The following is a 15900-nucleotide window of genomic DNA, read 5'->3' on the forward strand; positions in this document are numbered from 1 at the left end:
AGAGTTAAACAGTCTCAGAGACCCACCAGGACAGGTCTGCCCTGTCCTGTAGGATCCCTGTGAGTCGTAATAGACTCGATAGCAGTGAGTTTGGGTTCTTCTTCAGGGGCAAATGAGGAAGGAGATGAGTGCAGGAGCCTTGTTTATCGATTAACATCGGATCTGCTCCCAGAGTGGTAACCATTGCCACCAGTGTGACCTTGGAGCTAAATCACCTGCGCTGACTGCAATGGCATTCTCCTGCCTACACAGCCCATGTGTGGGTCTTTTCCTCCTATGAAATGTATTAGATGGCCAAATTTCTGGGAGCTGGAGTGAGGAAGATGGGAACCAGGTTCTTTTCCGATCTGTTATTCAGACTTTTCTCTCAAGGTCGTAGGGCAGCCAGGCTTTATTACTTTAGAATAGGAAAGTAATATTTGGAACATAATACACTGGTGCCGTGTGTTGGATCAAAGTCAGCGCGAAGGTTCCGTCTGAGCGGCATCCGCTTCAACACCTGCCTTTTTTAGCTTGGGTCAGAACCTAGAGAACTGCCCAGGCCTCTTGCACACGCTATTCTAATCATGTCCGAAGACTGTGCTGGGCCTCAGAACAGGTGTGCTTTCACTCTTCTGCCTCATGGTGCTTGTTCTGAATGAAGCAGTCGTTTAATGTTTCCACAGCCTGGCAGTTGGGGGGCTTGGGGTGTCGGTGTGTGTTGGTTGGCCACCAACTTTAATTTATTTTAAAACAAACAGAACAAAATTGGTGATCGTCGAAATCTGTGAACAAAATCCTTCTAGACTGTTATGCCCTCCCGACTCCCAACCTTCGGTAGTCTTTTCAGTACAGATTTTTTAATTCCACATTCGACTCCTAAATTAGCTTGCTTCCTCTGAGTGTTTGCACAAGCTAAATTGGGATCAGCTACAAGGCCTTGTCAGTTTTCCAAGGCAAAACCTAGTGTTTCCCTCTCCCGACCACTGCCAACCTCCCCTAACTCCTCACATTCAAGAGGACAAGTTGCATGTTTATTTTTTATTCATTTGAGCTGAATATTGCATGATTACAATGTGCAAAGAACTGTGCTAAGAAGTAGCAATTTTTAAAAACGTCTCTGTTGGGTCAGGATTTTACATTCTAGGACCACCTTGATGTGAAGAGTAGAGGGTGGTCTAGTTAGCAGTGGCAAAGGACAATGATTAGCAGTGGCAGGAAAGGATAATGTTTACTAGGAATAGAAGACCTATTAGGAGTCAATCACGGGACTGGCCCCTTAACCCTCACAACCATCCTGTGACAGTCAGTGTCATACCCACTTCACAGAGGGGTGGGCTGAGGCCAGGCGGTTAGACCACAGTCTCACAGCTGGTTTTTGCAGAATAAGCATTTGAAGATGGATCTCTCTGGTTGCAAACTGTCTTGTTTCTGGATATCGTCTTTCCCCTCTTCTTAGGTGCACTGAAGTACCACATAAACATGAAGGCAAGCTGATCCAAGGAAAGGAAATGCAGGTTTTGATGGGGAGGAAGAGAATTTAAGAAATCTTCGATCTTTGTTAGTTCATAAATTCAATTTAGAAACAAAAGCACTTTCTATAGTCAAATTGCCTTTGTTTTAAAATCTAGACATTACTCAGTATTGGTTACTTGTAGGGATTCAGGTTTAGGATAGATAATCTGCATTTTACTTGGAAAATTCTGGTTCTGTTTTCAGCATCCATTTATTTTCCCGTGACATATTAGTTCTTAGGAGCATTAGTTAGGGTGTGGCCATCTGTGACTGCATCTCTAAGTGCGGCAGTATGGTGACTTGTGGCAAAGATACTGTCATAAGATAATGGAAATGGCCCTCTATTCTGTGTGCTCTTAAAAGACCATAAAATAGTGTAATGCTGCCTTACCTTGATTGAGGAGCATAATGGACTTGATGCTAGACTGTACTAGCAAATTTCTGTAATAAATCAAATGCTTTCTAGTGCGCCTTATATTTAGAAGAGGTTATCAGCTTTTCATAGTTTAGGGCAAAAATGCATCTTTTGCTATTTTTTTAAATGAGTCGGTTTTTAATATTCATTCTCTACGAATTATTTAGTTCTACCCACACATGCAATCGATAGACAGCCTCAATGGTTACGATTATCTAGCATTTATGATTGATTGGCCAACTTCTGTTAGGTGACCTGGTAGAACAGTGGGTTAAGCACTGGACTGCTAACTCACCAGCCGTTCCTCGGGGGAAAGAGGAAGCAGTAGGCTTCCGTAAAATTTTAGACCTTCTCTGCTCTTCCGGGGTTGCCAAGAGGTGGAATCAGCTCAGTGGCAGTGGAGTTTGGGGTTTGGTAGTCAGTCTCACCCAGGAACGTTGAAAAGCCCAGCTTAGCAGAAATGGGTCCACATTCCCGAGAAAAAGTTAGTCATCCCCAAATCTGGGTGTGAGCTGCCAGTTGTACATGTCGTCTCAAAGGTTGTGCTTCCTTAGCGTTATGAAAGATTCCAGTAGCTCGGTGCATATCTTTTCCATTGAAAAAAGTGCATCTCCCTGCAGTTTCCGTGGCATAACCCTCCTCTGATCACACGGTAAGGGAATTGTGCTGAGTGGAGGGGGGGACCACCAGAGGTTGTGGTAAACCCATCTCTGAACCGCAAGCTCTCTGGTCTGTGTGGCCTGAGTTAGGATGCTTCCTGGTGAGGTCGACCAGTGAAGTGATCAGGCTACGTCCTTTTCTCTGCCTTCTCAAAATCAGCTGAGACAAGCCGATGGCTTCCCAGCACCAGATACCAGGGGCTGTGTTTCCCAGGTGTCAGCTGAGCAGGCAAGAGACCCTTTGTCTTAATTCTCTCCTGCCCTCTAGAGCCTTGCGAGTTGTGCCTCCATATTAATTTCTTCAACAAGACTTTGCTGCTTGAGAACGAAGAGCAAAAAAATAAATAAAATGCAGCGTCTCTCTCTCTCTCTCTCTCTCTCTCTCTCTACTAATCCTGGCAGGTTTTCTTAATCTCACCAAAATGTTGCTTTCATACTTTAGTTCTGCACTTGCAAAACCTCCGTCTGCATACTGTTCCCTAACTTCTTTTCCAAGAACTCAAAAGCCCCGTTTGCAGGCTTACCTTCCATGACTCTCCACACAGTGTTGCGCTGTGCGCACTCTCATTTTTATCATCCTCCACCAGAACAGCAAACTCACTGCCATGGACTCGATGTGACTCAAAGGGGCCCTACGGACAGGATGGGATGTCCCATGTGGGCTCCTGAGACTGAAACCTCGGCTCTGCCTCAGAGTGGCTGGTGGTTTCAAAGTGCTGACTTGGTGGTGAGCAGCCTAAGTCAGAGCCCTCCCCACCAGCAGGCTCTTCCCCTGCCCCACCCAGAACTCCCAAACCAAACTCACTGCCATTGAGTCACGTCCAACTCGGAGTGACCCCATAGAACAGGGTCAAAGCTGCCCCCGCTAGTTTTCTAAGACTGCCTATGGGAGTAGAAAGCCTCATTTTTCTCCCATGACCCTAAAGGACAGAGTAGTAGAACTGCCTCTGTGGGTTTCCATGACTGTAAAAGAAAGCCTCATTTTTCTCCTGTGGAGCAGCTGCTGGTTTGAACTGCTGACCTTGCAGTTTGCAGCTCCCCGCCGCCAGGGCTCCTATAGGCATAATCAGAACTGTATAAATAAACATACTTTTATTGCCCCCTGGGGAAGCTCACCACATCACAGGTCCCTCGGTGTTGATGCTAATCCTGTAGAGCCATTCACGGGGAAGTTTGGGGTTATGTTCTCCTCTTTCTCATTTTCAGTGCCCCGTTTCTCCTCTCTGCTGATTGCTGTCATTTGTGGGCACAACACCTCCCCCAGAGCCCATGAACCTCTGTTCTTCGGAGGCAGCTCAGCTGCTTGAACAAACCCCAAACAATCATTCCATATTCATGAGTGGCATTTGGCCCTGCCTTCAACCTATAAAAGTTGTCTTTCATAGTGGACGTTCTGAGCGGACAGTTCCAAGCAGTGCTTTCAACTCATTCATTTAATGATGTTTACAGACCTTTTCCAAACTAATCAGATACTGCAGGTGACCCCATGGTGACATAAATGAATTTACAACCGGAGTGGCCAGTATTAACAGAACTTATCAGCCATTATCACCCTCTGTTGGCGGTGGTTGGAGAGAGCCTGAGCGCCTAACTAGGAAAGTTCAAAAGCTCAAGTCCCTTGCCTCTCGGAGGAATGTGGTGTGTGGGCTCCTGTGTGCATGCACATCTTGCACAAAGCTCATAAAGATGAGCATCTCATGTGCTAGGTATTCAGATCTGCGATTTCAGTTTTTTCCAACCCACTTTGCTGTTTCTTCTCATTACAATAGTATCCCCTTGTATTTCTTTAATAATTTACTAAGGCCAACACCACCAATCCACTCCCATTGTGTCAATTCCAACTCGTAGCCCGCCACTCTATATAGTAGGGCGGCTCCTTAGGCTTTCTAGGACTGGATCTTTACAGAGCAAACAGCCTCATCTTTCTCCTCAGGAGTGGTGAGTGGGGTTGAACTCCTTGCATTTAGGATCCCAGTGCGTAACCCACTGGGCCACACACCTATAGTCTAAACTCAGCTCAACTGCTGTCAAGTTGATTTTGACTCATCGCCACCTTGTAACATTAAATAAACAAAAAGGTAGACTTTAGGAGGGACTGGCTGATGGGGGGCGGGGAATGACATTTTATTTACTGAACACAAATTAACATACACTTAAGTTTTATATTGTAGCAAAGGAAAAAAGGGGTGTGCAGGGACATGGGGGAGAAATGGGGAAGGCTGCAGCATGCACAGAGAGCATTTCAGAAGATTCTCAGTAAAAGGCTGGGTGAATCTGAGTAACAGCTTTTACAAGCCAAGTTCACTTGGACCAGTGGGCTAAATGTGACCTTTTCTGCACTATCGTTTTCTTTTGAAAGTCTAATTCTTCTCTAATCACATCTCTTAATTACCCTTTAATCCTTCTACTGTCAAAGCTTCTTCTGGAGTGGATTATCTGCTTTTAGAAAAGAATATTATTTTCTGGGTAGCTAGATCTCTAGTCTGAACATTGTTCAATTGGATCTGGATTAAACCCCCGAATTCTTCACATTCATGCCGCCCCCACCCCCCCAACACACACACACACACACACACACACACACACACACACACACACACCAATTCTGTGTCTGGCTCTTCTGAGCGAGTTTCTACTTTGAGTTCTTAGAGTGTGGAAGCTGCCAGCAGGCGAATTTTTCCCAGTCCATCGGATGATCTAGTCCCTAAATGATGGTTTTGTGAAACACAAATTAAGCTGCACATAGGAGCAAGGGGAGGTGGAGCGCTGATTGCCTTATGAACTTTTCCCATTGTATCATGTGGGTTTGGAGAATCTACAACAGAATTGGACGAAACTTTAATGAGATGTAAAATCAACCCAGAGCAACATTATTAAATGTGGTTCTGAACCCTGTACCCCCTTCTCCTGTTCCTTGAGGTGCAGTTTTACTGTTTCCTCCAATTCTAGGTCTGAATCTTTTCCGGCCTTTCCCCATGCCGTCCGAACCGACTTGTTCTGTACTCTGCCCCCATCATATTGGATTGAGTCCCTCACTGACCCCCTTAGTTAGCGAGGACCTGGAAGTGTGACTTTCTGTTCGGAGGTCTGTATTTCAGTGGGAGTCATTGTGTCATGTGTGGCATGGCAGAGCAGGCACCCCTAAGAGAAGTAATTTAAGGGAAGGGAAACCTTCATCACCCCTCAGATAACTCCTCATGAGCAGCTCCCTGGCCGGCTCATTTACAGACGGCCAGTGTGCAGCAGCACCATTGACTGACTGCTTTTGGGAAGACAAGGGTCTTTCCAACCATGGGGGAACCACAATGGAAAGTGAAAATGATACCTCTCAAATACTTGTTCTCTGACTCTCTCTTTCTGTCTCTCTATCAATCTTTCAACCTCAAACCAAAACTATACGTTTGATAGGACATTGGGAGAAGAAAGGAGGCACTGGGCTCCCTGGGAATGTCCCAGGTAGCACAGAGATGGGGAGAAGTGAAACGAGGAGGTTTGAGCGTCAGTGCCGCCCACAGCCTTGCCTCTTTTCCATCTCAGCTTGTATTTCTCTCCACATCTTTATGGAGCTCGACTCACCATTAGCTCCTAACAGCCTCTGACCTTCTTCTAAATTTCCTTTCTGCTCTAGGGGTTAGCCCTGAACTTCCTGACCTCAGGCAAAATGCCTTTAATTTCTGTGATTCCCAACCACCTTCTCTAAAATGGGAGCCCTACCAATTCTCTTCCTTATTTTTTGAAAACCTTGAGGCAGGGGTGCAAACTAAAATGATTTCATCTGAAATTCGTGCAGATGAGAGAACACAGGTTAAAACGTGAAGCATCTAATCCAGGCAGGGAAAAGGGCTGCTCAAAGGTAGCCTTGCAGTCACTGTTCTTTGTCCTGGCCTACACATTTCCATGTAAGAGTTCTGAGCTTAGTGGCCTGTGTGTGTTAGTGTTGTTACAGACACACAGAACCTCTGCAGGGGCTGGAGGGGTTTGTGCAGCCTATTATGCCTCTCAGATGTAACTGTTATTTGAACCTTAAATTATTTTTATTTTCATACCTAGTTAGTAATCTTTTGATTACCTGATTACACAGGGTGAAGAGAGAAAACCCTGCTTCTAGATAAATATATTTCAAACGTTTTCAGTGCTTAGTGCATAGAGAGGTCCTCTATCTGTACTTGTCTTCTGAAAATTGAGAGAAAGCCTTTTGGGAAAACATTTTTCACATCTGAGGCTCGAGTTCCCTCGTTGAAAAGTGATAAAGCCTGTGGTCCAGTAGAGTGCTAACCACCAGGTTGGTGGATCAAACTCACCAGCTGTGCCATGGGAAAAAGAGGTGACTGTCTGCTCCAATAAAGATCTGTGTCCTCAGAATCCCTTGGGAGTGCTTCTACCTTGCCTGATAAGGTCGTCCTCTTTAGGAAAACTAAGAGTTGTTTATTTGTCCTCAATATCGATTGTGAAAAAGTTCTTAGAGAACACCTGAAAATGTATCAATTAAGATATATGTTTAAAATGTTGCCATGAGTCAGTTCTGACTCATTATGTCACAAAGTATGCTTGTTCTATGGTATGTCCTTGGTTGTGACTTGGAAGCAAATTGCCATTTCTTCTGTGACATCCTTTTCTTCTGTGACACCCCTGGATGGGTTCAAACCACCAACCATAACTATTGGTGCCCAGGGACTGTAAAGTTAGTGTACACCCACTACCATGCCGTCAAAGAACTCGCTGCCATCGAGTCCGTTATGATGGCAACTCCGTGATTCTACAGGACGGAGTAGAACTTCCGCTTTTGGATTTCTGAGGCTGTAGCTCTTTACGGGAATAGAAAGCTTCATCTTTCTCCCACGAGTGCCTAGTGGTTTTGAACTGTTGACCTTACAGGTAGCAGCCAGTGGTGTCACCTACTTTGCCACTAGTACTACTTATGGAGTCCAGGAGAGGACAGAGCTTCACTGTTTTCCCACAGAGCGTCGGGTGGGTCAGAAGCGCCGCCCGCAGGCTTCACGGTCCAGTGTCTGACCTGCAGTGGGATTTGCCGTGTATGAATGTGAGGGAATCTGAGTCTCAGACATAGGAAGTTGTGCACCTTTCCCAATATCTTTGATTTTAAAAAGAAGAAAAAGCAATTTTCTCTCCGAACGGCTTTCCCCCAATTTTTAGAAGGCATCTACATAGCAAGGTTTTTAATGACGGTCTGGTCACTATGAGCAGGTGTGGGTTTAGTGACATGTCTCTAAGTTAGACAGTCACTTCATTTTTCAGGAGGAGTACACTCCATTCTGTTGTGACCTCTTGTCCTTCCTTGCCCCAACTTCTGTGCATTCAAGAATTTAAACACTTCTGTCATACAAGCCCTCCAAATTAATGGTGAATCCCTGGGTAATTGTCTGGCTCCTTGATTGTCCATTCCTTGAACAGGTGTAAGTTTGATGGTATTGTTGTTACCAGTGAATTAATGCAAGAGGTATTCATAAATGTATTTATGAACAGTTCCCAAGATGATTTACTGTAAATGACCTATAAAAAACGACTTGTTTTAAATACACCATTAGTATGTTAAACATGTATGTGTGCCATGCGCGTACATACCGTATATGCATGCATGCCCTTGTAGAATGGTCCAGAGCCACGGAGCACGATGTGCAGAACCAGATGGGTTCTCCAGGAATGTACGGTTTACCTTTTGCTCCTTTCATAGCAGTCGCCTTGAGTGTGACTTTGTGCACAACCACAGACATCGTGAGAGTAGAAAACCTTTTTTTTAGGGCTTACATTTCATATATTTGCCCCAAGATTTGTCAGGTGGGTACATGATTCTTCAAAGTATCAAACTAATAAGATTCAAGTGGGAGCCTTTAACCATTCTTTTTTTTAAGTTTAATTTTAAGTTTAGAATCTCATTTCTTGCCCCTTAATTAAGAACAATTTTGCACTTTAAAGTTTGCAGATATTTGACAAGTGTGTGTGTTCTGTAAATCTGAGCATTAATAAGGGTTTCTTAATTTTTTAAATCTTTTTTAGGTATGGAAAAATAGTTTCAACGAAGGCAATTCTGGATAAGACCACAAACAAATGCAAAGGTAGGTGATACTGGCCAGCGATTTGCTAAGTCACAACTTTTTTTTAAAAGACAATTGAACCTGATCTTTGGTTTCAGAATGAGACATCCACTTTACTCAAAACCAAATCTTCCCCGTCATCCAGTTTGCGCCTTGCTCAATGTCAGCATGTAGGTTACGTTGGTCTCAGTTGAGTTTTGGCTGGAAATTCAGCAGCAGTTAACTGGTTTGCCAGAATTCCAGACTTGACGCCAGTGGGTTCGCACGCAAAGTACTGGTTGGCATGTCGCCTTGGCCTTTCAAAGGAGAGGAGCTAGAAGAATAGCTCTCCTTCCCTGAGCCCGAGGAGATGGGTGCTGCCGCTTCCCGAAGACCAGTGGCCTCGTCCGAAGAACTGAAAAGATTACGTATTGTGCAAATTGGCTCTATTAATTAGAATAGAGTAGTTTTAAGCAGTACTTAATTACATGTTTCAATACTCCCAATTGTTCTCTGAGGAATGCCTGTTGATAATAAGGGCAGTGGGGAAGAGAGAACCCATTTTCACCAGCCACATTGTAGCAGGCAGGGGAGGTCAGAAGTCCCTTTGAAATCTGCTGCCGCATTAATTTGATGCACTGACCTTGAGTTTTCCGTGTCATTGGGATGAGCTCATCCCGCTCCGTGAAGTGGGAGAGGAGGCGTCCACAGGGCCGCGCCGACGCTGTGTAGTTCTGACTTTTAATGATCCAGCATCTTAACAATAGCCACGTGATTTCGAGGAAAAGGGAAGGATGAAGACAGCTGACTCTGAGTCTAGCTACCGACCCTGTGAATTGAAATAAGGTTGACAGGAACAGGCAGAGAAGCCAAATCTCCTCATTAATTAGCCCACCGTTTGGGGGATTTGTTTTTAAGCAGTGGCAATGGTGTGACTTAGCACACTGAAAAAAGGCAGAGAACATAAGTGAATGCCCTGGTAGGGCCTCTCCTTAGAAGCCAGCCATTTCCTTTAATCTGGAATTGAAGTGGCCCATTGTATTTCTTCAAAGTGCCCAAATGTAAAGGCGTGATTGTGGCAAATATCTAAGCCGGTGTTTAATCAACATGGCACAGAGAGGCGGTTTAGGCTGGGGATGGTGAATAGAGCCATGCTTTATGTGGAGTGGTGCTTCAGTATTTTAAATACATTAAGAGTCAAGCTGTGGGCTCAAATGCAGGCCATGAGTTGCCAAAAATAGTCACCTTAATGAATTTATACATGGTCTGGGAGTACGGGACACCAGAAAATCTTTAGGATCTGTAAAGAAAAATGAACTCTTGTCGGCATAAAATAAGACATGATCTCAAACATCAGTTTTAAATCAGGAGCGAGATCATGGTCGACAAAGGGTCCCAGTCTTAGCTTGCCCTTCCTCCTGTTCCCCGACAACCTCCACCCACCAAATGAAATCTTTTGCACAGCAGTGCAGTAGGTTAAAAGCAGTGTTAGGTGAGGGGGAGGACCCTGACGTCTCCTGGTTGAATTCTGCATCCCCTTGAATGGACAGCCACGACTGTGCACTCCTGGCCCACGAGTACCCAGTCCTCAGCAGCCGCAATGCCACGGAGTGTCCCAGATGTCCACATAGTGCCATCCTACCAACCCCGCGGCACATGGCAGGGGCGGGGTGGGGAGTGGGCTTCAAAAAGTTTGTGAGGAGATTCCATCGTTTTTCCACTGACTTTCTGAAACCTCTTGTATTAAACAGAGTTACCCAGGTGGGAAACAGTTGGGCCAGGGCCAGAGATAGAATAAGGGCAGGAACCGTCCTGAGCTGCTTTCAGATAGGTTTCTCAGAGGCCTTCCCTCAACGATGAGTCTCCTACGACTGTGTCGGAGTGAGGTGGGGTATGGGGACAGGTAGAAACTCTTCAGGCTCTGGACCTCACATAGCTAACTAACCCTGTCGGCAGATAACTGGTGGGTGATGGAGTCTGGAAGTGAGGACGGGAGGACTCAGATAAGGAAGCATCATTGTAGTATGAGAGAAGAAGTAACACTGAGCTTAGTGAGGACACCCCCTCCCCCACGCCGGGATCACACACAGGTGGTCTCTGATTGCCCACTGGCATAGAGGCTGGTGGTTCAGACCTATCCAGCAGTGCCGTCGAAGAAAGGCCTGGCGTTCTGCACCTTTCCTGGGAAACAGCAGGGCCACGCCGTGAGTCAGAATTGACAGCTGCTAGGGAGTGAGGAAGTTGGAACACAAGGAGAACCGCGGGGGCTGACTAGGAAGACGTTTGAAGAAAATTCAAAACTGTGCAGCAAAAGCACTGAAGAATTGTTTCCATCACGGCAATGCACAGGCTGCCCTCCAGGAATTCCATCGGGAAGCCTTATTATGCCCACTCCATAGCCCTGGCCTTGTCCCTCCTTATTGTCCCCAAACTCAACGAGCATTGAAAGGGAACACCATCGGAGACCCTCACGGATGACAAAGCTACTGCTTTTACACCATGTAAAATCAAGGACAGGGAACCTATTCTCTGCCGGGGGCCATTGCACATATTTATAACATCATTATCAACTTAAAAATTAACCTCTGCTACGTCTGGTCAGCCAGTTAATTAACTCACCCCTACTTTGATGGCTGGAATCGGTTCTCTCGTTGGTGAGGCGTGTGATGTTAGCTGGTATTCATGATTTACAGGCCTTGTACGACCCGCAGCCAGATGTTCCCCAGGCCTGGTGCGAACTGCACAGCATAGAGTTCTTCGGGGAAGGGTGAGAGACATGGGAACATGGCTGTCAGAAGTGTGTGGACCTGGATGGATGTTACCTTGAGAAACAGTAGCTTCCAGTTTGTCCTGTTTTTGTTTAGTACAGATTTTATTGGTTTTGTAGCAGTTCCCTTTTGATGTCCTTTCATATGACCATTTATGACAAGGAAGCTCACGAGGGATTGACTCTGAAGTGTGTGCATGCATGTGCGTGCGTGCTCACCCACCCACACACACACACACACACACACACAATGGATGACAGTAAATCAGATCAAAGGGAAAATAAAGTTAGGAGTGGGAAATTTCAGGCACTACAAAAATACCTTTCCTAAGGTTCTACCTGGAGTCCCCAAGTGCTGTGAGCACTTACCTGCTTGGTTGCTAATAAAAAGGTAGAAAGTTCTCCGGTATCAGCATCAAGGACCCGGAGCCAAAAATTATATCAATGTGAATGAGGGGGAGTGCAGAGTGGAGACCCAAAACCCATCTGTAGACACTTGGGGATCCCCTTACAGAAGGGTCACAAGGAAGAGACAAGCCAGTCAGGGTGCATTATAGCACTGATGAAACATACAACTTTCCTCTAGTTCTTTAATGCTTTCTCCCCCCCACCAACCACTATCATGACCCCAATTCTACCTTACAAATCTGGCTAGACCAGAGTATGTACACGGGTACAGATAAGAGCTGGAAACACAGGGAATCCAGGACAGATAAGCCCTCAGGACCAATAATGAGAGTAGTGATACCAGGAGGGGCGGGGAGGGGGGGGAGGAAGGGGAAACTGATCACAATGACCTACATCTAACCACCTCCCGGGGGAACAGACAACAGAAAAGTGGATGAAGGGAGACATCGGTCAGTGTAAGACATGAAAAAATAATAATAATTTATAAATTATCAAGGGTCCATGAGAGAGGGAGGGGGAGGGAAAAAAATGAGGACCTGATACCAAGGGCTCAAGTAGAAAGCAAATGTTTAGAAAATGATAATGGCAACATATGTACAAATGTGCTTTACACGATGGATGTATGGCTTGTGGTAAGAGTTGTCAGAGCCCCCAATGATTTTTTTAAAAAGGGGAGAGTAGGAAGTTCAAGGGCACCCTACTTACTGCACCTTATTGATGGTCGAAAAAGCTGTGAGGGAAACATACCTCCATCCGTAGGCGTTTGGCTGGATTAATTATGAATCATTATTTTAGCCAAGTGTTCCTTTGTGTCCCGCTGAAATTATGTTGGGCACTCAAATACGTATGAGCATGAATGAGTGTGCGTGTGGCTGCATGTGTTCCCAAAGAGTGTGGCATGCTAGCTTTCAGAAGTTTCCAAATAACACTGACTTTTTGCCTGATGCTTGAGCACCATCCTGCTTTCCCTGGGACCAGCCCTCTTCTCTGCCCTCCTCAACCTGCCTATTGCTTCCCTGGTTCAATCCCATTAAACCTCATTTCAATCCAGTGTCAGCGGTGGCATGCATGTCTCCTGAAGTCTCTCTTTGGTGATCTGTGCTCTGCTCCCTCTCCTTATCTACTTGGTTCTCTTAGGCAATATTTTTGGTGCTGTCACCACCACACTCTGTGTCGGTGGGGCTCCTTCGGAGCTCCGTTTTGGGCATTTTGGTATGTGTCTTTGTCTACCCGGTGCCACCACATCCACACTGTGTGCCTGGCTGTTTCTTCCTGTTCCCTATGAGCCAGTAAGGGGCTAGCCCCTCTTCTCTGCTGCCCCGACCAGGGCCTGCCTTTTGTAAAATAGTCTTGCTGCTTTAAAATTAATTTTATCATTGGTTTGAGTTCTGAGGAAAAAAGCGTGTTAACATTTTGCCTGGTACTCCAATATTTTTAAAGTGTGCTGAATATGATTTAATCTTATCTCAGTACCTTGAAGGGTTATCACAATGAAATATCACGGATTGTTCTGTCGTAATCCGTGGTACCCATGAGCCTACTGAGGTTCGTGAAGTGGTTTCTGCTTCGACTCCATAAATCCTGTTCTCTGTGTAATGTGTGTGTGTGTGGGGGGGCGGCGGGGGTAACTTGTTATTAGTTGCCATTCAACTGTAAGTATAGCACTCCTAGGGTAGCCCCCCGCCCCCACCTCATTTTCCCCCCTCATTTCTTGATTTCAATTCATCGCGGCCGGGGAAACATGACTCACTTGTTCAAAGTTTGTAAATCACTTAGAATCAGGGTCTTTCTTAGGAAGTTGTTTAGTTTTTAATATTTTAGGGGATGAATTGATGTGTTCCATGTCTGTAGGCTTATTCCTCCCCATTTTGTTTTGAAGAATGATTATCCACCTGTCTTGGGTGGACAGATAGGAAATTTTCAATCAACCATTAACGCTGAGATCATTATATACTTTGAATTTTTAATCATTGTACTTATTTAATTTACTTGAAAAGTAGTCTACAAAACTAATGTAATATTTTGTTTCATCAGTAAGAAAGCTCTTCCATTCAAAGTGCTAGTTATCTGAACTTGATTGAATCTTTTTTTTTTATTTTGCCTTTATTGATAACCTAGACGTAAATTTTCAGTAATTACAGGACACTTAAAGGAGATCTGGTGACATAGTGGGTTATGTGTTGAGCTGCTAACCAGAAGGTCAGCAGTTCAAAACCATCAGCTGCTCTGCCAGAGAAAGCTGATGCTTCCTACTTCCATAAAGAGTTAGTCTCAGAACCTCCAGGGGCAGTTCTACCCTGCCCTATGGGGTCACTTGGAATCAGAATGGACTAGATAGCAGCGAGTTCTATTGTTTGACAGGACACCTTGGACGACCTCTTGAATCAGAAGAAGCTGTTGCTGTGGCTGTTTTCTCTCTCCCCTCCCATCATCATTGTGGAGGGTGGTTTCTGGAAGCGTATGGAGACAGCGGGTAAAGGCTTGAGGAAGCCCCTGCCCTGTGGCTGTTAGAGCCTGGACCTCTTGGGACTGTAGGGTTTTCATTCTGTGACAGCAGTCATACAATCTAGCTTACAAAAAAACTAAGTGTGTTTTGCATTTCAGGTTACGGCTTTGTCGACTTCGATAGCCCTGCAGCTGCCCAGAAAGCTGTGTCTGCCCTGAAGGCCAGTGGGGTTCAAGCTCAGATGGCAAAGGTGAGTCTTGAGCTGTGCAGCATTGCTTTTACAGCCTGGCCTGTCTGCTGTCCAGGTACCTGAGGTGAGCTACCCTCCTCCCCAGCTGGCCAAAGTTACTTTAGGATTCTGGTCCCATCCCTTGACCCGACTGGTCCCCCAGCAGCTACTGTGCCGGCAGAGTGGCCCTCATCCTTAAATGTGTAAGGACAATTTGGGGATGCGGGAGGGTACTCATAGAAACTCCGGTAGCTCCACACGTGACTCAAGGAATAGCACCAGATGGCCCCCGGCAGTCAGGTGTGTTTCCTTCTTTAACTCCCATCCTGTTTTTTAAAAAATAATCTTTCTTAACTTCCAGGGCTCAAGGATTAATAGTCAATGTAGACACACTTCAAAATCTCATTGTGTGCAGATGTCACAATTTGAAAGGACATTCTATGCTAATACTCATAGTTCATAAAGCAGGTACAAGCTATCGATGCTGTTTCTTCCATACAGTTGGCTGGCATTCTTAGACATTGATCCTTTATGAGATACCACTCATGTAACCTTTAGTAGTTCTAGAGTGACTGTATTCAGCCTTGTTTCTGATGAGCTTTGAACAGGTAGGTGAAGAACACTGATAGAGAATCCTTCTGGATTCGACTGTTTCTGAAATTTTCAGGGTTATAAAATGAGACTGTGCAATTCATGGTTAACAGTCCATTTTAGCACCAGGAACATGGATATTAATTGATGTGAGAGGTACACTTACCCTCGAGTGTTTGTGTGTTGTGGTCGTTTTCCTGAAGGTTGTCACCTGTACTCACTAACAGAATGCAAATGGAGCGGACCCATCAGTCGTTGCCTTTCTCTTGTGTTAGAATGTCACAGTCAACAATGAGCTACTTTAAGGTGCCTAATCCCTCTTTCAAGATTAGTAGATGCCTGAGAGCAATGGCATGCCGTTGGTCTCATGTGATCTAAATCACTGGTTCAGATGAGACTGTCATTTTAACCACTGGAGGAACATCACATCATAGGCTCCAAACCGCTGCTTTCTGATCGGCGTGATCTTGTGATGGAGAAGAATTAAGATTCTGAGAAGAGCGGGGCATGCATCCCTGAAATATTTATTTTCGGTGACAGACATTATCATTCCCCAGTAAATAGTCTACTCATCATTGGTCCAGGAGTCACTGTTGACTAAATTCATATTTATGTCCCGTCCTGGATTACCCTGGAACAATATCTTCAGACCTAGTGTCTGCAGTGCAGGCATAATGACGTTCCCGTCATTGTCGGATTGTTTCTCCCTGCGCGTGGCCCTTCACTTCCATTGCCGGGGAAGATACTGTCCCCCTGAAAATCAAGCAATCTGATATTTGAATACTCGTCAAAACGTCTGTACTTTTATAGTCTTGACTTCTTGAAAGGCAGAGGGAAGTATTCCTGTGCTGGCCCTGGC

At 45.3% G+C, this 15900-nt stretch overlaps 1 protein-coding gene across 2 annotated transcripts in view; it reads left to right on the forward strand.

The window, feature by feature from the left end:
- The window catches only part of RBMS1 (RNA binding motif single stranded interacting protein 1), a 190544-nt gene that overhangs the window by 130747 nt on the left and 43897 nt on the right, over positions 1-15900 (forward strand). For both annotated transcript variants that reach the window (XM_004703791.2, XM_004703792.2), the window contains 2 exons: positions 8584-8642; positions 14380-14471. In XM_004703791.2, coding sequence (XP_004703848.1) covers positions 8584-8642; positions 14380-14471 — 151 coding nt within the window. The remainder of the gene's footprint in view (positions 1-8583; positions 8643-14379; positions 14472-15900) is intronic.

Source organism: Echinops telfairi, unplaced genomic scaffold (genome assembly GCF_000313985.2).
Source record: "Echinops telfairi isolate 266 unplaced genomic scaffold, ASM31398v2 ScPeMD7_4;HRSCAF=17, whole genome shotgun sequence".
Classification (NCBI taxonomy): Eukaryota; Metazoa; Chordata; class Mammalia; order Afrosoricida; family Tenrecidae; genus Echinops; species Echinops telfairi.